This window comes from Motacilla alba, unplaced genomic scaffold (genome assembly GCF_015832195.1).
Source record: "Motacilla alba alba isolate MOTALB_02 unplaced genomic scaffold, Motacilla_alba_V1.0_pri HiC_scaffold_35, whole genome shotgun sequence".
NCBI lineage: Eukaryota > Metazoa > Chordata > Aves > Passeriformes > Motacillidae > Motacilla > Motacilla alba.
Window position 1 is genome coordinate 731,186 of NW_024037447.1, and position 26,888 is coordinate 758,073.

A 26,888-nucleotide genomic window follows, 5' to 3' on the forward strand; every position below is an offset into this window, starting at 1 on the left:
GTGACCCCTGAGTGACCCTGAGTGACCCCTGAGTGACCACTGACCCCTGAGTGACCCCTGAGTGACCCCTGAGTGACCCTGACTGACCCCTGAGTGACCCTTGGGTGATGCTGAGTGACCCCTGAGTGACCACTGACCCCTGAGTGACCCCTGAGTGACCCTTGGGTGACCACTGACCCCTGGGTGACCCCTGGGTGACCCCTGAGTGACCCCTGAGTGACCCCTGAGTGACCCCTTACCCCTGAGTGACCCCTTACCGCTGAGTGACCCCTTGACCCCTGTGTGACCCCTGAGTGACCCCCGAGTGACCCCTGAGTGACCCCTGGGTGACCCCTGAGTGACCCCCGGGTGACCCCTGAGTGACCCTTGGGTGACCCCTGACCCCTGAGTGACCCCTGACCCCTGGGTGACCCCCGAGTGACCCCTGGGTGACCCCGGCGTCGCGGGCCATGTCCGGCGGGGGCGGGGGAGGGGCGCGGTACCGGGTGGGCGTGGCCACGGGCGGGCAGTGCGGGGGGGGCACCCTGGGGACGGTCACCCTGCGGCTGCAGGGGACAGCGGGGGTGGCACCCGAGTGGCACCTGGGGTGGCCCCGGCACCGCCTGCGGCCCGGCGCCGTGAGTGCCAGGAACAAACTGGGAACAAACTGGGATCAAACTGGGAGGGACTGGGATCAAACTGGGAGGGACTGGGAGGGGATTGGAGGGGACTGGGATCAAACTGGGAGGGACTGGGATCAAACTGGGATGGACTGGGATGGACTGGGATGGACTGGGAGGGACTGGGATCAAACTGGGATGGACTGGGAGGGACTGGGATCAAACTGGGATGGACTGGGATCAAACTGGGAGGGACTGGGAGGGACTGGGACCAAACTGGGATGGACTGGGATGGACTGGGAGGGACTGGGAGGGACTGGGACCGAACTGGGAGGGACTGGGACCAAACTGGGATGGACTGGGAGGGAACTAGAAGGAGATTTGGTGTTACTGGTTTGTACTGGGATGGACTGGGATGGACTGGGATCAAACTGGGAGGGACTGGGATGGACTGGGATCAAACTGGGAGGAACTGGGATGGACTGGGATGAACTGGGACGGACTGGGATGGACTGGGATCAAACTGGGATGGACTGGGATCAAACTGGGAATCACAAACTGGGAGGGACTGGGAGAGACTGGAAGGAGATTCGGTGTTACTGGTTTATACTGGTTTGTACTGGGATGGACTGGGATGGACTGGGAGGGACTGATGGGGACAGTGTGACACAGGTGTGACACAGGTGACACACAGGTGACACAGGTGTCCCCGTGCCAGACGCTGTGGCTGGAGGTGACGGCCCTGCGGCCCCTGGGGGGTGACACAGGTGACACACAGGTGTGACAGGACAGGTGTGACAGGTGGCACAGGTGACACAGGTGTGACACAGGTGACACAGGTGACCCAGGTGTCCCTGTCGCAGACGCTGTGGCTGGAGGTGACGGCCCCGCGGCCCCTGGGGACGCTGCTGTCCCTGTCACAGGCACTCTGGGTGGCACAGGTGTGACAGATGGCACAGGTGACACACAGGTGACACAGGTGTCCCTGTCGCAGACGCTGTGGCTGGAGGTGACGGCCCCGCGGCCCCTGGGGACGCTGCTGTCCCTGCGGCTGCACAAGGAGCCGCTGATGTCCCTTGTCCCCGACCGCTGGTTCTGCGCCAGCGTCACCGTCACCGGGCCCCTCCCGGGGGACGCCGCGGGGGACGGCGGGGACACCGTGAGGGACCTCGGGGACATCGAGGGGGACCCTGAGGACACCGCCGGGGACGTCCCCACGGCCTTCTTCCCCTGCCACCGCTGGCTGGAGAGCGGGGACCTGGAGCTGCGCGAGGGGACAGGTACGGGGACATCGGGGACATTGGGGACATCGGGGACATTGGGGACATTGGGGACAGTGGGGACACTGGGGACATTGGGGACAGTGGGGACATTGGGGACATTGGGGACACTGGGGACACTGGGGGGACATTGGGGACATTGGGGACATCGGGGACACTGGGGGGACATCAGGTTCCTTCACAATGTCCCCCCAGTGTCCCCACTGATGTCCCCAAGGTCCCTGATGTTGCCAATCCCCCCAATCCCCCCAATGTCCCCAACGCTGTCCCCAATGTCCCCGATGTCCCCACTGTTCCCAATCCCCCCAATGTCCCCGCTGTCCCCCATGCTGTCCCCAATGTCCCCACGCTGTCCCCAATGTCCCCAATGCTGTCCCTAGTGTCCCCAATGTCCCCACGCTGTCCCCAATGTCCCCATGCTGTCCCCAATGTCCCTGCTGTCCCCATGCTGTCCCCATGCTGTCCCCAATGTCCCCACGCTGTCCCCGTGCTGTCCCCAGCGCTGTCCCCAATGTCCCCAATGCTGTCCCTAGTGTCCCCAATGTCCCCACTGTCCCCAATGTCCCCACTGTCCCCAATGTCCCCAGCGCGCACTCCCCGTGACGCCGCCCGGGTGCCGCAGCTGCTGCAGCAGCGCCAGGAGGAGCGGAGAGAGCGCCGGGAGAGCTTCGAGTGCGGACTGGGACAAACTGGGACGGACTGGGGGGGACTGGGATCAAACTGGGGGGGACTGGGATCAAACTGGGATCAAACTGGGGGGGACTGGGGGGGACTGGGACAAACTGGGACAAACTGGGACAAACTGGGGGGGACTGGGATCAAACTGGGACAAACTGGGGGGGACTGGGAGGGACTGGGAGGGACTGGGATGGACTGGGGGGACTGGGACAAACTGGGATGGACTGGGATCAAACTGGGGGGGACTGGGATCAAACTGGGGGGGACTGGGATCAAACTGGGACAAACTGGGAGGGACTGGGATGGACTGGGGGGACTGGGACAAACTGGGATGGACTGGGATCAAACTGGGGGGGACTGGGATCAAACTGGGACAAACTGGGATGGACTGGGGGGGACTGGGGGGGACTGGGATCAAACTGGGATCAAACTGGGGGGACTGGGATGGACTGGGATCAAACTGGGGGGGACTGGGGGGGACTGGGAGGGACTGGGAGGGACTGGGGGAACTGGGATGGACTGGGACAAACTGGGACAAACTGGGACAAACTGGAATCAAACTGGGGGGGACTGGGATGGACTGGGGGGGACTGGGATCAAACTGGGGGGACTGGGAGGGAATTGGAGGGACTGGGATGGACTGGGGGAGCTGGGAGAGACTGGGAGAGACTGGGAGGGGATTGGGGGTTACTGGTTTATACTGGGAGGGAACTGGGAGGGACTGGTCAGCCACTGGTGGTCACTGGTGGTCACTGTGCCCCAGGTGGGCTCAGGGGTCACTGCTGGTCACCAGCGGTCAGTGCTGGTCACTGGTGGTCACCGGTGGTCACTCGCGGTCACTGTGCCCCAGGTGGGCTCTGGGGTCACTGCTGGTCACCAGTGGTCACCGGTGGTCACTCGTGGTCACTGTGACCCTGCTGGGCTCTGGGGTCACTGCTGGTCACTGGTGGTCACTGGTGGTCACTGCTGGTCACTGTGCCCCAGGTGGGCTCTGGGGTCACTTGTGGTCACTGGTGGTCACTCGTGGTCACTCATGGTCACTGCTGGTCACTCGTGGTCACTGTGCCCCACGTGGGCTCTGGGGTCACTCATGGTCACTGCTGGTCACCAGTGGTCACTCGTGGTCACTGCTGGTCACTGGTGGTCACTCGTGGTCACTGTGCCCCAGGTGGGCTCTGGGGTCACTGCTGGTCACCAGTGGTCACTGCTGGTCACTGGTGGTCACTGGTGGTCACTCGTGGTCACTGTGCCCCAGGTGGGCTCTGGGGTCACTGCTGGTCACTGGTGGTCACTGGTGGTCACTGTTGGTCACTGGTGGTCACTGGCGGTCACTGTGCCCCAGGTGGGCTCTGGGGTCACTCGTGGTCACTGGTGGTCACTCGTGGTCACTCGTGGTCACTCGTGGTCACTGCTGGTCACTGTGCCCCAGGTGGGCTCTGGGGTCACTGGTGGTCACTGCTGGTCACTGTTGGTCACTCGTGGTCACTCGTGGTCACTGGTGGTCACTGTTGGTCACCGCTGGTCACTGGTGGTCACCAGTGGTCACTGTGCCCCAGGTGGGCTCTGGGGTCACTCGTGGTCACTGGTGGTCACTCGTGGTCACTCGTGGTCACTCGTGGTCACTGCTGGTCACTGTGCCCCAGGTGGGCTCTGGGGTCACTGGTGGTCACTGCTGGTCACTGTTGGTCACTCGTGGTCACTGGTGGTCACTGGTGGTCACTCGCGGTCACTGTGCCCCAGGTGGGCTCTGGGGTCACTGTTGGTCACTGGTGGTCACTGGTGGTCACTCGTGGTCACTCGTGGTCACTGCTGGTCACCAGTGGTCACTCGCGGTCACTGTGCCCCAGGTGGGCTCTGGGGTCACTTGTGGTCACTGTTGGTCACTCGTGGTCACTGGTGGTCACTGTTGGTCACTCGTGGTCACTCGTGGTCACCAGTGGTCACTGCTGGTCACTGTTGGTCACTCGTGGTCACTCGTGGTCACTGCTGGTCACCGCTGGTCACCAGTGGTCACTCGTGGTCACTGTGCCCCAGGTGGGCTCCCTACGCCCCGGGCTGGCCCTGGTGTCTCCGGGCGCTGCCCCCGGCCCTGTGCCCGTGGCCGCCCCCGCCCGCCCCGGCGATGACGTCACGGGAGGAGACGATGACGTCACGGGAGACGACGATGACGTCACAGGAGGAGACGATGACATCACGGGAGGAGACGGTGACGTCGCCGGGGCCGCCCCCGCAGCTGCCGCCCGCGCTGAGCTTCCCCCTGGGGCACCGCGCCCAGCTGGCCGCGCGCGCCGCCGCCGCGTCAGTGCCACCGCCCGCCCAGGGACACCGGGGGGCAACGGGGACAGCGGGGTCACCGGGGGCCACCGGGGGTCACCGGGGGTCATTAGGGGTTAACAGGGGTCATTAGGGGTTAACAGGGGGCACCGGGGGGCACCGGGGGGCACTGGGGGTCATTAGGGGTCACCGGGGGTCACTGGGGGTTCAACGGGGGGCACCGGGGGTCACCAGGGGTCACCGGGGGTCATTAGGGGTCAATGGGGGTCAATGGGGGTCAAGGGGGGTCAATGGGGGTCAACGGGGGGCACTGGGGGGCACCGGGGGTCAAGGGGGGGTCAACGGGGGTCATTGGGGGGTCAATGGGTGTCATTGAGGGTTATTGGGGGTCAGTGGGGGTCACCGCGGGTCAATGGGGGTCAATGGGGGACACCAGGGGTCACTGGGGGTCAAGGGGGGTCATTGAGGGTCATTGGGGGTCACTGGGGGTCATTGAGGGTTATTGGGGGTCACCAGGGGTCAATGGGGGTCACCGGGGGTCACCAGGGGTCATCGGGGGTCATTGAAGGTCAGCAGGGGTTATTTGGGTCACCGGGGGTCACTGGGGGTCAATGGGGGGTCACCAGGGGTCATCGGGGGTCATTGAGGATTATTGGGGGTCACCAGGGGTCAATGGGGGTCACCAGGGGTCAATGGGGGTCATTGGGGGTCACAGGGGGTCATCAAGGGTCACCGGGTGTCACCAAGGGTCACCAAGGGTCATTGAGGGTCCCCGCCACCCCCACCCATCTCTTTGTCCTTGGGTGTCCCCAGTGTCCCCAACGTCCCCAACACCCCCAATGTCCCCAGTGTCCCCCTGTCCCCAGTGTCCCCAATGTCCCCTCAATGTCCCCTCAATGTCCCCAGTCCCCCCACTGTCCCCAGTGTCCCCGGTGTCCCCGGTGTCCCCTCAATGTCCCCAATGTCCCCAGTGTCCCCAATGTCCCCCCTGTCCCCAGTGTCCCCAATGTCCCCAATGTCCCCAGTGTCCCCAGTGTCCCCGATGTCCCCAATCCCCCCGTGTCCCCTCAATGTCCCCAGTGTCCCCAATGTCCCCCCTGTCCCCAGTGTCCCCAATGTCCCCAGTGTCCCCAATGTCCCCATTGTCCCCAGTGTCCCCACTGTCCCCAATCCCCCCAGTGTCCCCAGTGTCCCCAGTGTCCCCAATCCCCCCGTGTCCCCTCAATGTCCCCGGTGTCCCCAATGTCCCCAATGCCCCCAGTGTCCCCAGTGTCCCCAATGTCCCCAGTGTCCCCGATGTCCCCAACGCCCCCAATCCCCCCAATGTCCCCAGTCCCCCCAGTGTCCCCACTGTCCCCAATCCCCCCAGTGTCCCCAGCGATGTCCCCAATGCCCCCAGTGTCCCCAGTGTCCCCAATGTCCCCAGTGTCCCCAATGTCCCCATTGTCCCCAGAGTCCCTAATGTCCCCACTGTCCCCAATGTCCCCAATGTCCCCAGTGTCCCCAATGTCCCCAATGTCCCCGCTGTCCCCACTGTCCCCAATCCCCCCGTGTCCCCAGTGTCCCCACTGTCCCCAATCCCCCCAGTGTCCCCAATGTCCCCAGTGTCCCCAGTGTCCCCAGTGTCCCCAGTGTCCCCAATCCCCCCAGTGTCCCCTCAATGTCCCCGGTGTCCCCATGTCCCCGGTGTCCCCTGGCTGTCCCCGCAGGCAGATCCGGATCCGGCTCCGGGGGCTCCGCTCCGGGGGCTCCTGGCGCAGCTTTGGGGACGTCCGGGCGGCGCTCGAGGGTCCCGGGACCCCCATCAGCGGTGGGTGCCCCTCCCCGCTGTCCCCAGCTGTCCCCAAGGGTCACCAGCTGTCCCCAAGGTGTCCCCAGATGTGTCCCCCGATGTCCCCAGGTGTTCCCAGGTGCCCCTGAAGTGCCCCCAGATGTCCCCGAGGTGTCCCCGGGTGTCCCCCGAGGTCACCCAAGGTGTCCTCAGATGTTCCCGAGGTGTCCCCAGGTGTCCTCAGGTGTCCCCGTGGTGTCCCCAGATGTCCCCATGTGTCCCTGAAGTGTCCCCAAGGTGTCCCCAAGTGTCCCCAGGTGTCCCCAGATATCCCGGAGGTGTCCCCAAGGTGTCCCCAATGTCCCCAAGGTGTCCCCAAGTGTCCCCAGGTGTCCCCAGATATCCCGGAGGTGTTCCCAAGGTGTCCCCAATGTCCCCAAGGTGTCCCCAAGGTGTCCCCAAGGTGTCCCCGATGTCCCCAAATGTCCCCGAGGTGTCCCTAGACTTACCCCAGATGTCTCCAAGGTGTCCCCAAAGTTACCCCAGATGTCCCCAAGGTGTCCCCGATGTCCCCAAATGTCCCCGAGGTGTCCCCGGGGTGTCCCCGAGGTGTCCCCGAGGTGTCCCCAGATGTCCCCGAGGTGTCCCCAAGGTCCCCTCCGCCGTCCCCAGAGTACGTGGTGCGGCACTGGCAGGAGGACGCGTTTTTCGGGGAGCAGTTCCTGAGCGGGGTGAACCCCGTCCTGCTGCGCCGCTGCCCCCGCCTGCCCCCCAACTTCCCGGTCACCGAGGCCATGGTGGCACCCAGCCTGGGGGCTGGCACCTCCCTGCGACAGGAGATGGAGGTGAGGCGCCCCAAAACACCCCAAAATCATCAAAAACCCCAGAACGCCCCCAAAAACACCCCAAAAACACCCCAAAAACCATAAAAACACCAAAAACCATAAAACCACCCCCAAAACACCCCCAAAACCAACCCAAAACACCCCAAAAACACCCCAAAATCATCATAAACCAAAAAAACAGCCCAAAACCACCCCCATGGTGGCCCCGAGCCTCGGCCCCAGGACTGAGGTTTTTTTGGGGTTCCCATTTCGGGGTCCCTGAGTGCTCCCATTTTCGGGGTGTCCCCATTTCAGTGTCTCCATTTTCGGGCTCCCTGAGTGTTCCATTTCGGGGTGTCCCCATTTTTGGGGTGTCTCCATTTTGGGGTGTCGTTTCGGGGTGTCCCATTTCGGGGTGTCCCATTTCGGGGTTTCCCCATTTCGGGGTCCCCCATTTGGGGGTGTCGTTTCGGGGTGTCCCATTTCGGGGTGTCCCCATTTCGGGGTATCCCCATTTTTGGGGTGTCCCATTTGGGGTGTCCCCATTTCGGGGTATCCCCATTTTCGGGCTGTCCCCATTTCGGGGTGTCCCATTTCGGGGTATCCCCGTTTCGGGGTGTCCCCATTTCAGGGTATCTCCATTTCGGGGTATCCCCATTTTTGGGGTGTCCCCATTTCGGGGTCCCCCATTTTTGGGGTGTCCCATTTCGGGGTGTCGTTTCGGGGTGTCCCCGTTTCGGGATGTCCCCATTTCGGGGTATCCCCATTTTTGGGGTGTCCCCATTTCGGGGTCCCCCATTTTCGGGGTCCCCCATTTGGGGGTGTCGTTTTCGGTGTCCCTGAGTGTCCCATTTTGGGGGTCCCCCATTTGGGGGTGTCGTTTCGGGGTGCAGGCGGGCCGTCTCTTCCTGGCCGACTACGCGCTGCTGGAGGGGCTCCCCACGGGCGCCATCGGGGGGCGCCCCCAGTTCCTGGCGGCCCCCCTGTGCCTGCTCTGGCTCAGCCCCCGCGGCCGCCTGCTGCCCGTGGCCATCCAGGTACGGCCCCGCGCGTCCCCCGTGTCCCCACGTGTCCCCACGTGTCCCCAAATGTCCCCAAATGTCCCCAGTGTCCCCGGTGTCCCCGGTGTCCCCAGTGTCCCCATGTCCCCCCAATGTCCCCGGTGTCCCCTCTGTCCCCAGTGTCCCCTGTTTTCCCCAATGTCCCCAGTGTCCCCAGTGTCCCCTCTATCCCCTGTGTCCCCAATGTCCCCAATGTCCCTGTGTCCCAAATGTCCCCGATGTCCCCGTGTCCCCGCAGCTGTCGCAGCGCCCCGGGCCGCGCTCCCCGGTGTTCGTGCCGGGGGGCCGGGGTCCCCTGTGTCCCTGGTGTCCCCCCAATGTCCCCTGTGTCCCCAGTGTCCCCAGTGTCCCCAATGTCCCCCGGTGTCCCCGCAGCTGTCGCAGCGCCCCGGGCCGGGCTCCCCTCTGTTCCCCCAATGTCCCCAATGTCCCCGATGTCCCTGTGTCCCCTGTGTCCCCAGTGTCCTGGTGTCCCGAATGTCCCCAATGTCCCCGTGTCCCCAATGTCCCCGATGTCCCCGTGTCCCCGCAGCTGTCGCAGCGCCCCGGGCTGGGCTCCCCGCTGTTCGTGCCGGGGGGCCGGGGTCCCCTGTGTCCCCCCAATGTCCCCGATGTCTCTGATTTCCCCAATGTCCCCAATGTCCCCAATGTCCCCAATGTCCCCAATGTCCCTGTGTCCCCCTGATGTCCCCGATGTCCCCGTGTCCCCGCAGCTGTCGCAGCGCCCCGGGCCGGCGTCCCCGATCTTCGTGCCCGGTGGCCGGGGCTGGCCGCTGGCCAAGCTGTGGGTGCGGGGCGCGCACTTCGCGCTGCACGAGATGGTGACGCACCTGCTGCACGGCCACTTCCTGGCCGAGGCCTTCGCCGTGGCCACCCAGCGCCTGCCCGCCGCGCACCCCGTGCACCAGGTACCCCAAAAACCCACCCCGACCCCGAACAGGGAACCCCGGGACCCTGAAACTGCACCTGGACCCCAAAAACCAAACCCCGACCCCGAACAGGGAACCCCGGGACCCTGAAACTGCTCCCTGACCCCAAAATCCCAACCCCGACCCCGAAAAGGGAACCCCGGAACCCTGAAACTGCTCCCTGACCCCAAAAACCCACCCCGACCCCGAACAGGGAACCCCGGGACCCTGAAACTGCACCTGGACCCCAAAAACCAAACCCCGACCCCGAAAAGGGAACCCCGACCCCGAAAAGTGCAACCCCGGAACCCTGAAACTGCTCCCTGAAATTCCCGTCCCAAAATCCCCAACGCTGACCCTGAAAACTGCAACCCTGGAACCCTGAAACTGCACCCGGACCCCAAAAACCGAACCCCGACCCCGAAAAGGGAACCCCGACCCCGAAAAGTGCAACCCCGGAACCCTGAAACTGCACCCTGAAATTCCCGTCCCAAAATCCCAACCCTGACCCCGAAAACTGCAACCCTGGAACCCTGAAACTGCACCCGGACCCCGAAAACGGAACCCCGACCCCGAAAAGGGAACCCCGGAACCCTGAAACTGCTCCCTGACCCCAAAAACCGCACCCTGAAATCCCCGTCCCAAAATCCCAACACTGACCCTAAAAACTGCAACCCTGGAACCCTGAAACTGCACCCGGACCCCAAAAACTGCACCCTGACCCCGAACAGGGAACCCCGGGACCCTGAAACTGCTCCCTGACCCCAAAAACCAAACCCCGACCCCGAAAAGTGCAACCCCGGAACCCTGAAACTGCACCCTGACCCCGAAAACAGAACCCCGACCCCGAAAAGGGAACCCCGGAACCCAAAAACCGCACCCTGAATCCCCGTCCCAAAATCCCAACCCTGACCCTAAAAACTGCAACCCTGGGACCCTGAAACTGCACCCGGACCCCAAAAACCGCACCCCGACCCCGAAAAGGGAACCCCGGGACCCTGAAACTGCTCCCTGACCCCAAAAACGGAACCCCGACTCCGAAAAGGGAACCCCGGGAACCCTGAAACTGCTCCCTGAACCCAAAAACGGAACCCCGACCCCGAAAAGTGCAACCCGGGAACCCTGAAACTGCTCCCTGACCCCAAAAACCGCACCCCGACCCCGAAAAGGGAACCCCGGAACCCTGAAACTGCACCCTGACCCCAAAAACCAAACCCCGACCCCGAAAAGTGCAACCCTGGAACCCTGAAACTGCACCCGGACGCCAAAAACCGAACCCCGACCCCGAAAAGGAACCCCGGAACCCTGAAACTGCTCCCTGAACCCCAAAAACCGAACCCCGACCCCGAAAAGGGAACCCCGGAACCCTGAAACTGCTCCCTGACCCAAAAAATGGAACCCCGACCCCGAAAAGGGAACCCCGGAACCCTGAAACTGCACCCGGACCCCGAAAACAGAACCCCGACCCCGAAAAGGGAACCCCGGAACCCTGAAACTGCTCCCTGACCCCAAAAACCGCACCCTGACCCCAAAAACGGAACCCCGACCCCGAAAAGTGCAACCCTGGAACCCCGAAACTGCTCCCTGACCCCAAAAACCAAACCCCGACCCCGAAAACCGAACCCCGACCCCGAATAGTGCAACCCCGGAACCCTGAAACTGCACCCGGACCCCAAAAACCGCACCCCGACCCCGAAAAGTGCAACCCTGGAACCCTGAAACTGCACCCGGACCCCAAAAACCAAACCCCGACCCCGAACAGGGAACCCCGGGACCCTGAAACTGCTCCCTGACCCCAAAATCCCAACCCCGGCCCCAAACAGGGAACCCCGGAACCCTGAAACTGCTCCCTGAAATTCCCGTCCCAAAATCCCCAACGCTGACCCTGAAAACTGCAACCCTGGAACCCTGAAACTGCTCCCTGAACCCCAAAAACCGCACCCCGACCCCGAAAAGGGAACCCCGGAACCCTAAAACTGCACCCGGACCCCAAAAACCGAACCCCGACCCCGAAAAGGGAACCCCGACCCCGAAAAGTGCAACCCCGGAACCCTGAAACTGCTCCCTGAACCCAAAAACCGAACCCTGACCCCGAAAACCGAACCCCGACCCCGAAAAGGGAACCCCGGAACCCTGAAACTGCTCCCTGACCCCAAAAACCAAACCCCGACCCCGAAAAGTGCAACCCGGGAACCCTGAAACTGCACCCTGACCCCAAAAACCGAACCCTGAAATCCCCATCCCAAAATCCCAACCCTGACCCCGGAAACTGCAACCCGGGAACCCTGAAACTGCACCCGGACCCCAAAAACGGAACCCCGACCCCGAAAAGGGAACCCCGGGACCCTGAAACTGCTCCCTGAAATTCCCGTCCCAAAATCCCCAACGCTGACCCTAAAAACTGCAACCCTGGAACCCTGAAAGTGCACCCGGACCCCAAAAACCAAACCCCGACCCCGAAAAGTGAACCCCGACCCCGAAAACTGCAACCCCGGGACCCTGAAACTGCTCCCTGACCCCAAAAACCAAACCCCGACCCCGAAAACCGAACCCCGACCCCGAAAACTGCAACCCTGGAACCCCGAAACTGCACCCGGACCCCAAAAACCGAACCCTGACCCCGAACAGGGAACCCCGGAACCCTGAAACTGCTCCCTGAAATTCCCGTCCCAAAATCCCCAACCCTGACCCCAAAAACTGCAACCCTGGAACCCTGAAACTGCTCCCTGAACCCAAAAACCAAACCCCAACCCCGAAAAGTGAACCCCGGAACCCTGAAACTGCACCCTGACCCCAAAAACCGCACCCCGACCCCGAAAAGTGCAACCCTGGAACCCCGAAACTGCTCCCTGACCCCAAAAATCCCAACCTGAAATCCCCGTCCCAAAATCCCAACCCTGACCCCAAAAACTGCACGAAATACCCCAAATTGATCCAAAACACCCTCCCTGGATGTCCCTGATGTCCCCAATGTCCCCATTGTCCCTCATGTCCCCAATGTCCCCAATGTCCCCAAATGTCCCCAAATCCCCCAAATCCCAAAAAGTCCCCAAATTTCCCCAATGTCCCCAATCGCCCCAATGTCCCCAATGCCCTAGATGTCCCTGATGTCCCCATGTCCCCAGTGTCCCCAATCGCCCCAATGTCCCCAATGCCCTGGTTGTCCCCACTGTCCCTGATGTCCCCAATGTCCCCAGATGTCCCCGATATCCCCATTGTCCCCAATGCCCTGGATGTCCCCAATGTCCCCAATGTCCCCGATGTCCCCAATGTCCTGGATGTCCCCATTGTCCCCAATGTCCCTGTTGTCCCCAATGTCCCTGCTGTCCCTGATGTCCCCGCTGTCCCCAATGTCCCCACTGTCCCCATTGTCCCCGCTGTCCCCAATGTCCCCAATGTCCCCGATATCCCCGATGTCCCCAATGTCCCCGCTGTCCCCAGCTGCTCCTGCCCCACCTGCGTTTCACGTTCCACATCAACATCCTGGCGCGGGAGACGCTGCTGAACCCCGGCGGCATCATCGACCAGGTGAGGGGACACCGGGGACACCTGAGGGTCACCTGTGTCACCTCTGTGTCACCTGTGTCACCTCTGTGTCACCTGGGACACCTCTGTCTCCTGTGTGTCACCTGGGCCACCTGTGTGTCACCTGTGTGTCACCTGTGTGTCACCTGGGCCACCTGTGTGTTACCTGGGACACCTGGGGGTCACCTGTGTGTCACCTGTGTGTCACCTGGGCCACCTGTGTGTTACCTGGGACACCTGGGGGTCACCTGTGTGTCACCTGTGTGTCACCTGGGCCACCTGCGGGTCACCTGTGTCACCTGTGTGTCACCTGGGACACCTCTGTCACCTGTGTGTCACCTGGGCCACCTGTGTGTCACCTGTGTCACCTGTGTGTCACCTGTGTCACCTGTGTCACCTGTGTGTCACCTGTGTCACCTGTCACACCTGTGTGTCACCTGGGACACCTGTGTCACCTGTGTCACCTGGGTGTCACCTGTGTCATCTGAGTGTCACCTGCGTGTCACTATCCCCAGGCCACCTTGGTGGCACACAGGGGACACTGAGGGGTGTCACTGTCCCCAGGCCACCTCGCTGGGCCGGGAGGGGACACAGGGGACACTGAGGGGTGTCACCGTCCCCAGGCCATGTCAGTGGGCTGGTAGGGGACACAGGGGACACTGAGGGGTGTCACTGTCCCCAGGCCACCTCGCTGGGCCGGGAGGGGACACAGGGGACACTGAGGGGTGTCACCGTCCCCAGGCCACCTCACTGGGCCGGGAGGGCACACAGGGGACACTGAGGGGTGTCACTGTCCCCAGGCCACCTCGGTGGCACACAGGGGACACTGAGGGGTGGCACTGTCCCCAGGCCACCTCGCTGGGCCGGGAGGGCACACAGGGGACACTGAGGGGTGGCACTGTCCCTGGGCCACCTCGCTGGGCCGGGAGGGGACACAGGGGACACTGAGGGGTGTCACCGTCCCCAGGCCACCTCGCTGGGCCGGGAGGGGACGCTGGCGCTGGTGGCCCGGGGGACGGCGGCGCTGACGTTCCGCGAGCTCTGCGTCCCCGATGACGTGGCCGAGCGCGGCGTTGGGGACATCCCCGGCTACCACTACAGGGACGACGCGCTGGACATCTGGGAGGCCATCCGCAGGTGGGGACAGCGGGGACAGCAGGGACACACAGGGGACACACGGGGACAGGGGGCTGGCGGCACTGGGGACAGCCAGGGGACAGCCAGGGGACAGTGGGGACAGCCAGGGGACACACGGGGACAGGGAGCTGGCAGCGCTGGGGACAGCCAGGGGACAGCAGGGACAGCCAGGGGACAGCCAGGGGACACACGGGGACAGGGGGCTGGCAGTGCTGGGGACAGCCAGGGGACAGCCAGGGGACAGTGGGGACAGCCAGGGGACACACGGGGACAGGGGGCTGGCAGCGCTGGGGACAGCCAGGGGACAGCCAGGGGACAGCCAGGGGACACACGGGGACAGGGAGCTGGCAGCGCTGGGGACAGCCAGGGGACATGGAGATGGGACAGTGGGGACATGGGGACAGTGGGGACAATGGGGACATGGAGATGGGGACAATGGGGACAATGGAGACAATGGGGACAATGGGGACAATGGGGACAATGGGGACATGGAGATGGGGACAATGGGGACATGGGGACAATGGGGACAATGGGGACATGGGGACATGGGGACAATGGGGACAGTGGGGACATGGAGATGGGACAATGGGGACATGGGGACAATGGGGACAATGGGGACCATGGGGACATGGGGACAATGGGGACAGTGGGGACATGGAGATGGGACAATGGGGACATGGGGACAATGGGGACAATGGGGACCATGGGGACGTGGAGGTGGCAGCGGTGGGGACAATGGGATTGAGATGATGGGGACAGTGGGGACAGGGAGGTGGCAGCGGTGGGGATGATGGGGACACAGAGATGGGGACAGTGGGGACAGGGACAGCAGGGCCACAGAGATGGGAACGATGCGGGTGGGGACAACGGTGACAGGACGGTGACAAAAACCCCAGGGAGGCGACAACGGGAGCAGGGCCACGGGGATCAGCGACGCCGGGGACACGGGGACAGGGGCGTGGGGGGGGGGGGGGGCCGGGCGCGTCCCCGCGTGTCACCGGCGTGTCCCCGCGGTGTCCCAGCTACGTGGAGGGCGTCGTGGCGCTGTTCTACGCCGAGGACGCGGAGGTGGCCGGGGACGAGGAGCTGCAGCAGTGGGTGGGCGAGATCTTCACCTACGGCGTGCTGGGCAACCGCCACAGCGGTACGGGGACACCGGCGGGGACAGCCACGGCCGCGGGGGACACGGGGACCGGGCGGCGGGTGACGTGGCGCCCCAGTGTCCCCTCAATGTCCCCAATGTTCCCCAATGTCCCCAAAGTCACCAATGTCCCAAATGTCCCCAATGTCCCCAGTGTCCTCTCAATGTCCCCAATGTCCCCAATGTCCCCTCTGTCCCCTCAATGTCCCCTTTGTCCCCAACCCGCCCAGTGTCCCCTATGTCCCCAATGTCCCCTCAATGTCCCCATTGTCCCCAATGTCCCCAATATCCTCTCAATGTCCCCAGTGTCCCCAACGTCCCCAATGTCCCCAATGCCCTCTCAATGTCCCCAATCCCCCAATGTCCCTTCAATGTCCCCAATGTCCCCAGTGTCCCTTCTGTCCCCAATGTCCCCTCAACGTCCCAAATCCCCCCAATGTCCCTCAATCCCCTCAATGTCCCCAATGTCCCCTCTGTCCCCTCAATGTCCCAAATCCCCCCAATGTCCCTCAATCCCCTCAATGTCCCCAATGTCCCCTCTGTCCCCTCAATGTCCTCAATGTCCTCAATCCCCTCAGTGTCCCCAATGTCCCCAGTGTCCCCTCTGTCCCCCAGGGTTCCCGTCCAAGCTCTGCGGCCGCCCCGAGCTGGTCAAGTTCCTGACCATGATCATCTTCTGCTGCTCCGCCCGGCACGCGGCCGTCAACAGCGGCCAGGTGACACCAGGGACACCTGGGGACACTGGGGACACTGGGGGGATTGGGGACACCGGGGACACGGGGGACATTGGGGACACTGGGGACACGGGGGACACTGGGGACATGGGGGACACGGGGACACTGGGGACACTGGGCACCCTGGGGACACGGGGGGCACTGGGGACACTGGGGACATCAGGGGGACACTGGGGACACTGGGGACACGGGGGACACTGGGGACACCGGGGACATGGGGGGCACTGGGGACACTGGGGACACTGGGGACAGCTGGGGACACACCCGAGCGTGGCCATCAGGCTCAGCTGTGGCCACCAGCCCCACCTTGATGGCCACAGTGGCCACGGGGAGGGGACAACCTCCAGGTGACCCCATGGCACCTGAGTGACCCCTGTGACCCCCAGGTGACCCCAAGGTGATTTTGGGGTGGGTGACCAGCAGGTGACCCCCGGTGACCCCAGGTGACCCCAGGGTGATTTTGGGGTCAGTGACCCCCAGGTGACCCCAGCACAATTTTGGGGTGGGTGACCATCAGGTGACCCCAGGTGACTCCAGGTGACCCCGGGTGACTCCAGGTCAATTTTGGGGTCGGTGACCCCGAGGTGACCCCAGGTCAATTTTGGGGTCGGTGATCCCAGGTGACCCCAGGTGACCCCAGGTGACCCCAGGGTGGTTTTCGGGTCAGTGACCCCAGGTGGCCCCAGGACAATTTTGGAGTGGGTGACCCCAGGTGGCCCTGGTGACCCCCAGGTGACCCCAGGGCAATTTTGGGCTGGGTGACCCCAGGTGACCCCAGGCTGGTTTTGGGCTGGGTGACCCCAGGTGGTCCCTGGGTGACCCCAGGTGACCCCGGGTGACCCCAGGTGGCCCCAGGTGACCCCAGGTGGCCCCGGGTGGCCGCGGGTGATCCCGGGTGGCCCCGGGTGGCTCCGGGTGGCCGCGGGTGGCCGTGGGTGGCCGTGGGTGACCCCAGGTGACCCCAGGGCGGTTTTGGGCTGGGTGACCCCAGGTGGCCCCAGGTGACCCCGGGTGACCCCAGGTGACCCCGGGTGGCCGCGGGTGACCCCAGGTGGCCCCGGGTGACCCCGGGTGACCCCAGGTGACCCCAGGTGACCCCAGGTCAATTTTGGGCTGGATGACCCCTGGTGGCCCTGGGTGACCCCGGGTGACCCCGGGTGGCCCCGGGTGGCCGCGGTGGCCCGGGTGACGCCGCGCTGTCCCCCGGCGCAGTACGACTACGCGGCCTGGATGCCCAACACGCCGGGCACGCTGCAGCGGCCGCCGCCCGCCAGCCACCGCGAGGCCACCGAGGAGCTGCTGCTGGCGTCACTGCCGTCCCCTGAGGCCACCGGGGCCCTGCTGGCCCTGCTCAGCGTGGTCAGCTACGAGGGCGGCGAGCCGGTGAGACACGGGGACAGCGGGGACATTGTGGGGACATTGGGGACACTGGGGACATTGGGGACACTGGGGACATTGGGGGATTGGGGACACTGGGGACATTGCGGGGACATTGGGGACATTGCAGGGACATTGCGGGGGGATTGGGAGATTGGGGGATTGGGGACATTGGGGACACTGGGGACATTGCGGGGACAGCAGGGGGATTGGGGACATTGGGGACATTGGGGACATTGGGGGATTGGGGATTGGGGACAGCAGGGACATTGCAGGCACAGCGGAGATGGCGGGGGGATTGGGGGGATTGGGGACGTTGCGGGGACATTGGGGGATTGGGGACATTGGGGACATTGGGGACACTGGGGACATTGAGGACATTGGGGGATTGGGGACATTGGGGACATTGGGGGGATTGGAGACATTGGGGGATTTGGGACATTGGGGACATTGAGGGGATTGGGGACATTGGGGACATTGGGGGGATTGGGGACATTGGGGACATTTGGGACGTTGGGGGGACAGAGGAGACATTGGGGGCATTGGGGACATTGGGGGGATTGGGGACACTGGGGACATTGGGGACATTAGGGGATTGGGGGGGTTGTGGGGATTGGAGACATTGGGGACATTGGGGACATTGCGGGGAGATTGGGGGATTGGGGACATTGGGGACACTGGGGATACTGGGGACACTGGGGACATTGCAGGGACAGCGGGGACAGTGGGGACAGCGGGGGGATTGGAGACATTGGGGACGTTGGGGGGATTGGGGACATTTGGGGACATTGGGGACATGGGGGGATTGGGGGGGTTGGGGGGATTGGGGACATTGGGGGATTTGGGACATTGGGGACATTGGGGACATTGGGGGAATTGGGGCGACTGGGGACATTGAGGGTGGACAGTGACACCGGGGGGTTGTGACCCTCATGGAGACTTCGGTTTGGGTGTCCCCTCCTGTCCCCAGTGTCCCCTGTGTCCCCAGCGTCCCCTGGGCTCGCGCTCGCAGAACTGCTGGGACACGGGGAGTTGTGGTGTCCCCTCTGATGTCCCCAATGTCCCCTCCTGTGTCCCCAGCGTCCCCTGGGCTTGCGCTCGCAGGACCTGCTGGGACACCCCTCTGATGTCCCCAATGTCCCCAATGTCCCCAGTGTCCCCTGGGCTCGCGCTCGCAGGACCTGCTGGGACATGGGGAGTTCTGGTGTCCCCTCTGATGTCCCCAAAGTCCCCAATGTCCCCAGCGTCCCCTGGGCTCGCGCTCGCAGGACCTGCTGGGACACCCCTCTGATGTCCCCAATGTCCCCTCCTGTGTCCCCAGCGTCCCCTGGGCTCGCACTCGCAGGACCTGCTGGGACACCCCTCTGATGTCCCCAATGTCCCCTCCTGTGTCCCCAGCGTCCCCTGGGCTCGCGCTCGCAGGACCTGCTGGGACACGGAGGGGTGGCTGTGACCCTGTTTTTGGTGTCCCCTCTGATGTCCCCAGTGTCCCCTCCTGTGTCCCCAGCGTCCCCTGGGCTCGCGCTCGCAGGACCTGCTGGGACACGGGGAGTTCTGGTGTCCCCTCTGATGTCCCCAATGTCCCCTCCTGTCCCCAGCGTCCCCTGGGCTCGCGCTCGCAGGACCTGCTGGGACACCCCTCTGATGTCCCCAATGTCCCCTCCTGTCCCCAGCGTCCCCTGGGCTCGCGCTCGCAGGACCTGCTGGGACATGGGGAGTTGTGGTGTCCCCTCTGATGTCCCCAATGTCCCCAATGTCCCCTGGGCTCGCGCTCGCAGCACTGCTGGGACACGGGGAGTTGTGGTGTCCCCTCTGATGTCCCCAATGTCCCCTCCTGTGTCCCCAGCGTCCCCTGGGCTTGCGCTCGCAGGACCTGCTGGGACACCCCTCTGATGTCCCCTGTGTCCCCTCCTGTCCCCAGCGTCCCCTGGGCTCGCGCTCGCAGGACCTGCTGGGACACCCCTCTGATGTCCCCAATGTCCCCTCCTGTCCCCAGCGTCCCCTGGGCTCGCGCTCGCAGGACCTGCTGGCCGGGCCGGCCCCGCGGCGCCTGCTGGCCGCGTTCCGGGCGCGCCTGGCCGGGATCTCGGAGCGGATCCGCGCCCGGAACGCGGAGCTGGCCCTGCCCTACCCCTACCTGGAGCCCAGCTGCGTGCAGGAGAGCATCTCCATCTGAGCTGGCATGTCCCCAAGCGCCACCGGTGTCACCTGTGCCACCAACCACCACCCACTGTCATCACCTGCGTGCAGGAGAGCATCTCCATCTGACGTCACCGTGTCACCCGTGTCACCTGTGTCACCTGTGCCACCGCCTGCGTGCAGGAGAGCATCTCCATCTGACGGCACCGTGTCACCGTGTCACCTGTGTCACCTGTGCCACCAACCACCACCCACTGTCACCGCCTGCGTGCAGGAGAGCATCTCCATCTGACGTCACCTGTGTCACCTGTGTCACCTGTGTCACCTGTGCCACCTGTGCCACCGCCTGTGTGCAGGAGAGCATCTCCATCTGACGGCACCGTGTCACCCGTGTCACCTGTGTCACCTGTGCCACCTGTGCCACCACCTGCGTGCAGGAGAGCATCTCCATCTGAGCTGGCATGTCCCCAAGGGCCACCGGTGTCACCTGTACCACCTGTGCCACCAACCACCACCCACTGTCATCACCTGCGTGCAGGAGAGCATCTCCATCTGAGCTGGCATGTCCCCAAGGGCCACCGGTGTCACCTGTGCCACCTGTGCCACCAACCACCACCCACTGTCACCGCCTGCGTGCAGGAGAGCATCTCCATCTGACGTCACCGTGTCACCCGTGTCACCTGTGCCACCAACCACCACCCACTGTCACCGCCTGCGTGCAGGAGAGCATCTCCATCTGATGGCACCGTGTCACCCGTGCCACCTGTGTCACCTGTGCCACCTGTGTCACCGTGTCACCGTGTCACCTGTGCCACCTGTGTCACCTGTGTCACCGTGTCACCATGTCACCTGTGCCACCTGTGCCAGCCCCTGCGTGCAGGAGAGCATCTCCATCTGATGGCACCGTGTCACCCGTGCCACCTGTGTCACCTGTGTCACCCGTGTCACCTGTGTCACCTGTGTCACCAACCACCACCCACTGTCACCACCTGCGTGCAGGAGAGCATCTCCATCTGACGTCACCGTGTCACCCGTGTCACCTGTGTCACCTGTGCCACCGCCTGCGTGCAGGAGAGCATCTCCATCTGAGCTGGCATGTCCCCGAGGGCCACCGGTGTCACCTGTGCCACCTGTGTCACCAACCACCACCCACTGTCACCCCCTGCGTGCAGGAGAGCATCTCCATCTGAGAGGGCATGTCCCCGAGGGCCACCTGTGTCACCTGTGTCACCTGTGCCACCACCTGCATGCAGGAGAGCATCTCCATCTGATGGCACCTGTGTCACCGTGTCACCTGTGTCGCCTGTGCCACCTGTGCCACCTGTGTCACCTGTGTCACCTGTGTCGCCTGTGCCACCTGTGCCACCTGTGTCACCTGTGTCGCCTGTGCCACCTGTGTCTCTCTGTCACCTGTGCCACCTGTGCCACCTGTGCCACCTGTGTCACTGTGTCACCTGTGTCACCACTGTCACCAGCTGTCCAGGGGAGCATCTCAAAGAAACCCAAAATTTGATAAAAAAACCCCAAAAAAATCCGGAAAAAAACCCCAAAATTTATCCCAAAAATTTGGGGAAAAAAACCACAAAAACCTCCCCCCCCAAAACCCCCAACCCCCCAAAAGCCCCCCAGAACCTCAAAAACCCCGCAAAGAAACCCAAAAAACCCAAAAAAAAACCCAAAACCCCCAAAAACGTCCCCCAAAAAATCCAAATAATCCCAAAAATCCCCGAAACCTCCCCTAAAAAACCTCAAAAAAAATCCCAAAAACCCCCAAAAAAACCCCAACCCCCCCCCAAAAAACCTCAAAAAGAATCCCAAAAAAACCCAAAACCCCCCCAAGAAAACCCCCAAAAAAACCCCAAAAATCCACCCCAAAAAAAAACCCCAAAAACCCCCCAAAAACCCCCCCAAAAAACCAAAAAAGCCCCAAAAAAGTCCCCCCAAAAACCGCAAAAAAATCCCCAAACCCCGCAAAACTCTCCCAGAAAAAAACCCCAAAAATCCCCCAACCCCCCCCCCCAAAAAAAACCCCAAAAAAGCCCCAAAAACCCACCCAAAAAACCCCAAAAAGCCCAAAAAACCCACCCAAAAAAACCCCAAAACCCCCTAAAAAAACCCAAAAAACTCCCCCCAAAAAACCCCAAAAAACCCCAACCCCCCCCAAAAAACCTCAAAAAGAATCTCAAAAAAACCCAAAACCCCCCCAAGAAAACCCCCCAAAAAACCCCAAAAATCCACCCCAAAAACCCCCCAAAAAACCCCCAAAAACCCCCCCAAAAAACCAAAAAAAGCCCCCAAAAAGTCCCCCAAAAAACCGCAAAAAAATCCCCAAACCCCGCAAAACTCTCCCAGAAAAAAACCCCAAAAATCCCCCAAAACCCCCCCAAAAAACCCCAAAAAAAGCCCCAAAAACCCACCCAAAAAAAACCCCAAAAGCCCAAAAAACCCACCCAAAAAAACCCCAAAACCCCCTAAAAAAACCCCAAAAACTCCCCCCAAAAAAAACCCCAAAAAAGTCCCCAAAAATCCAAAAAACCCCAAAAATCCCCTCAAAACCCCCCAAAAACCTCAAAAAAAAAATCCCCAAAGTCCCCAAAAACCCAAAAAAAAACCCCTAAAAAACTCCCCCTCCCAAAAAAACCCAAAAAATCCCCAAAAACTCCCCAAAAACCCAAAAAACCCCCAAAATTCCCCCAACCCCCCCCCAAATTCCCCCCAAAAACCTCAAAAAAATCCCCAAAAACCCCCCCAAAAACCCCCCTAAAAAACCCCAAAAACTCCCCCCCCAAAAAAAAACCCCAAAAAAACCCCAAAAATTTTGGGGAGCGTCCCAAAATTTCTGTACCCCAATCGATTGATCGGAAATGCCAATAAATTGATCAGAAATGAGGAATTCTGAATTTTTGGGGGGATTTTTGGGGGGTTTTTGGGGTTTGGGGGGGAATTTGGGGGATTTTGGGGGTTTTAGGGGAATTTTAGGGGGATTTTGGGGGGGGATTTTGTGGGATTTGAGGAGATTTTTGGGGATTTTTCTGGGATTTTTCTGGGATTTTTGGGGTTTTGGGGGATTTTGGGGGGTTTTAGGGGAATTTTAGGGGGGATTTTTGGGGATTTGGGGTTTTAGGGGATTTTGGGGGACTTTTTGGGGGTATTTTGGGGGTTTTGGGGATTTTAGGGGATTTTTGGGGGGATTTAGGGGATTTTAGGGGAATTTTGGGGGTGATTTTAAAGGGATTTTGGGGGTTTTAGGGGAATTTTAGGGGGGATTTTGGGGGTTTTAGGGGATTTTGGGGGATTTTGGGGGAATTTTAGGAGGGATTTTTGGGGCTTTAGGGGATTTTGGGGGGTTTTGGGGAATTTTAGGGGGGATTTTGGGGGTTTTAGGGGAATTTTAGGGGGGATTTTGGGGGTTTTTGGGGTTTTAGGGGATTTTGGGGGAATTTTAGGAGGGATTTTTGGGGCTTTAGGGGATTTTGGGGGGTTTTGGGGAATTTTAGGGGGGATTTTTGGGGTTTTAGGGGAATTTTAAGGGGGATTTTAAAGGGATTTTTGGGGGATTTGGGGGATTTTAGGGGGGGTTATGGCGTTTTTGGGGAGTTTTGGGGGGTTTTAGGGAATTTTAGGGGGGATTATAAGGGCATTTTCGAGGGATTTTAGGGGATTTTAGGGAGATTTTGGGGTTTTTGGGGTTTTGGGGGATTTTTGGGGGGATTTTGATGGGATTTTTGGGGACAATTTGGGGATTTTTGGGGATTTGGGGGGATTTAAGAGGAATTTTGGGACTTTTCGGCTAATTTTGGGGGATTTTTGGGTTTCAGGGGATTTAAAAGAGATTTTAGGGGGGGTTTGGGGGAATTTTAGGGGATTTTAGAGGGATCTTGGGGGATTTGGGGGATTTTAGGGGGGATTTTAAAGGGACTTTTGGGGGAATTTGGGGGATTTTGGGGGATTTTAGAGGGATTTTTTGGGTTTTAGGGGATTTTAGGGGATTTTTGGGGTTTTAGGGGATTTTAGGGGATTTTAGGGGGGATTTTTTTGGGATTTTTTGGGATTTTGGGGGAATCTCGAGGATTTGGGGGGATTTTGTGGCATTTGGGGGAATTTTGAAGGATTTTAAAGAGATTTTAGGGGATTTTAAAAACGATTTTGGGGAGACTTGGAGGGATTTTGGGGGAATTTGGGGGGATTTTGGGGTTCTCCAAGGGGGGAACCCCAAAACTTTCCCGCCTTTTTCCCGTTCCAACCCCAAATTTTTGCATTTCCCCCTCATTTTTATGGGATTTTTTTAGGATTTTCGGATTTTTTCGGGGTTTTTTTTGGCTGTCTCCATTTTTAGGGTTTCCCCCCCAATTTTCGGGGTCCTCCAAGCGGGGAACCCCAAAACTTTCCCGCCTTTTTTGGGCCATTCCGACCCCCTTTCAACCCCCCAAATTTTTGCATTTCCCCCTCATTTTTATCGGGATTTTTTTAGGATTTTCGGATTTTTTCGGGGTTTTTTTTGGCTGCCTCCATTTTTTGGGGTCCCCCCCAATTTTCGGGGTTCCCCGGGGGGGTCCCCCCATTTTTTCCCTCCTTCCCCGCCCCCCTCAGCCACTCCCGGCTCCTTCCTCCGCCCCGGGGGCAAAGTCCTGCCCGGGCCGGGACGTGGCGCCCTCGCAGGTACCTGGGCGGGTTTTGGGGTCCATTTTTGGGGTCCCCCCCTTTTTTTTGGGGTTCCCCCAATTTTGGGGGGTCCCCCCAAAGGGTCGGGACCCCCCCCAAGCGGTGTCACCCCCATTGGTGCCCCCCCGGCCGCGCAGGGATGGCCGCGAGCTTTGGTTCCGCGCTGCAGGCGCTGAGCGTGCTGCAGTGGATGCTGACCTTCCTCTTCCTCGGTAATTAGCGCGCCTTCATTAACGCTAATTAACGCTTGGGGGGTAATTAACCCTTGGGAGGGGTAATTAACCCTTTGGAGAGGGGGTTTGAGCCCTGCAGGGGTAATTAATTAGGAGGTTAATTAATTAGGAGGTGAATTAAATGAGGAGAGGGGCGCTGATGGGGTTAAAGGGGGAGAGGGCAATTAACGGGGGTAATTAAGGGGGTTAATTAAGGCTGAGAGGGTAATTAACCCTTTGGAGGGGTAATTAACCCTGTGGAGAGGGGGTTTGAGCCCCTGGAGGAGTAATTAATTAAGGGGGAAATTAATTGATGGGAGAGTTAATTGATGGGGAGGGAGGCGTGGCTTGATGGGGTCAAAGGTGGAGAGGGCAATTAGCGGGGGTAATTAAGGGGGTTAATTAAGGCTGAGGGGGTAATTAACCCTTTGGAGGGGTAATTAACCCTTTGGAGAGGGGGTTTGAGCCCTGCAGGGGTTAATTAGGGTGGGGGGTTAATTAATTAGGAGGTGAATTGAATGGGGAGAGGGGCGCTGATGGGCTTAAAAGGGGAGAGGGCAATTAACGGAGTAATTAAGGGGGTTAATTAAGGCTGAGGGGGTAATTAACCCTTTGGAGGGGTAATTAAGGCCTTGGGGAGGGGGTTTAAGCCCTGGAGGAGTAATTAATTAAGGGGGAAATTAATGAATGGGAGAGTTAATTGATGGGGAGGGAGGCGTGGCTTGATGGGGTCAAAGGTGGAGAGGGCAATTAGCGAGGTAATTAAGGGGGTTAATTAAGGCTGAGGGGGTAATTAACCCTTCGGAGGGGTAATTAAGGCTTTGGAGAGGGGGTTTCAGCCCCTGGAGGGGTAATTAATTAGGGTGGGGGGTTAATTAATTAGGAGGTTAATTAAATGGGGAGAGGCGGGGTTGATGGGGTCAAAGGTGGAGAGGGCAATTAACGGGGGTAATTAAGGGGGTTAATTAAGGCCGAGGGGGTAATTAACCCTTTGGAGGGGTAATTAACCCTTTGGAGAGGGGGTTTGAGCCCTGCAGGGGTTAATTAGGAAGGGGCAGTTAATTACTGGGCGGTAATTAATGAGGAGTTGCCTGATGGGGTTAAAAGTGGAGGGGGGGTAATTAACGGGGGGTAATTAAGCCTGGGGATGTTAATTAACCCCGAATGGGGCAATTAACGGGGGGTAATTAAGCCTGGGGATGTTAATTAACCCCGAATGGGGCAATTAACGGGGGGTAATTAAGCCTGGGGATCTTAATTAACCCGGAATGAGGCAATTAACGGGGGTAATTAAGGGGGAGGGAGCAATAATTAGTTAATTAATGGGGAATTAATGAATAATTAATGGCGGGGGGCAGCAAATTAACCCTGAGAGGGGAGGGCGCGATTAAGGAGGGTTAATTAACGCCGAAAGGGGCAATGAACGGCTTGAATAATTAATTACCGGGGAATTAATTAATTCAATTATGCTAATTAATGGCGGGGGGGACCCAATTAACCCTTAGGGGGGCGGGCGCAATTAACGGGGCGGCAATTAATGGGGGTTAATTAACGCCGGGAGGGGGGGAATGAGGGGAAGGGCGGTGTTGATGCTAATTTATGCTAATGAGCTGCCGTGAATATGCAAATGAGGGCCGGGCTCGGCGCTGGCGCTGCTGCTGCTGCTGAGGACGCGGCTCTGGATCGTCCCCGTCACCTACGCGGCCTGGTGGCTCTGGGACTGGCACGGGCCCCTGCGCGGTGGGGACATCGGGGACATTGGGGACATTGGGGACATCGGGGACATTGGGGACATCGGGGACATTGGGGACATTGGGGACATTAAACTGGTGGCTCTGGGACTGGCACGGGCCCCTGCGCGGTGGGGACATTGGGGACACCGAGGGGACATTGGGGACATCGGGGACATTGGGGACATTGGGGACATTGGGGACATCGGGGACATTGGGGACATTGGGGACATTGGGGGACATTGGGGACATTGGGGACATTGGGGACATTGGGGACATTAAACTGGTGGCCCTGGGACTGGCACGGGCCCCTGCGCGGTGGGGACATCGGGGACATTAATGGGGACATCGGGGACATTGGGGACATTGGGGACATTGGGGACATTGGGGACATCGGGGACATTGGGGACATTGGGGACATCGGGGACATTGGGGACATTGGGGACATTAAACTGGTGGCTCTGGGACTGGCACGGGCCCCTGCGCGGTGGGGACATCGGGGACACCGAGGGGACATTGGGGACATTAACGGGGACATTGGGGACATTAAACTGGTGGCTCTGGGACTGGCACGGGCCCCTGCGCGGTGGGGACATTAACGGGGACATCGGGGACATTGGGGACATTGGGGACATTAATGGGGACATTGGGGACATTGGGGACATTGGGGACATTAAACTGGTGGCTCTGGGACTGGCACGGGCCCCTGCGCGGTGGGGACAACGAGGGGACATTGGGGACATTGGGGGATTGGGGACATTAACAGGGACATTGGGGACATTAATGGGGACATTGGGGACACCATGGGGACATCAAGGGGACAATGGGGACAGTGG

At 60.9% G+C, this 26,888-nt stretch overlaps 2 protein-coding genes across 2 annotated transcripts in view; one reads left to right on the forward strand and one right to left on the reverse strand.

The window, feature by feature from the left end:
* Positions 1 to 449: 449 nt before the first annotated feature.
* On the forward strand, positions 450 to 19,485 carry LOC119696693 (polyunsaturated fatty acid lipoxygenase ALOX15B-like). The gene is made up of 14 exons (XM_038126494.1): positions 450 to 617; positions 1,594 to 1,879; positions 2,467 to 2,551; positions 4,592 to 4,855; positions 6,541 to 6,641; positions 7,275 to 7,447; positions 8,320 to 8,463; positions 9,201 to 9,395; positions 12,837 to 12,923; positions 13,888 to 14,057; positions 15,080 to 15,201; positions 15,814 to 15,914; positions 17,145 to 17,315; positions 19,306 to 19,485. Exons 1-14 carry the CDS (start codon positions 450 to 452, stop codon positions 19,483 to 19,485), a joined length of 2,247 nt encoding a protein of 748 aa, XP_037982422.1.
* A 7,240-nt stretch (positions 19,486 to 26,725) lies between these two features.
* The window catches only part of IPO4 (importin 4), a 9,942-nt gene continuing 9,779 nt past the window's right edge, over positions 26,726 to 26,888 (reverse strand). Inside the window, exon 7 of the mRNA XM_038126495.1 lies at positions 26,726 to 26,758. Within this exon, the coding sequence (XP_037982423.1) occupies positions 26,726 to 26,758 (33 nt within the window). The remainder of the gene's footprint in view (positions 26,759 to 26,888) is intronic.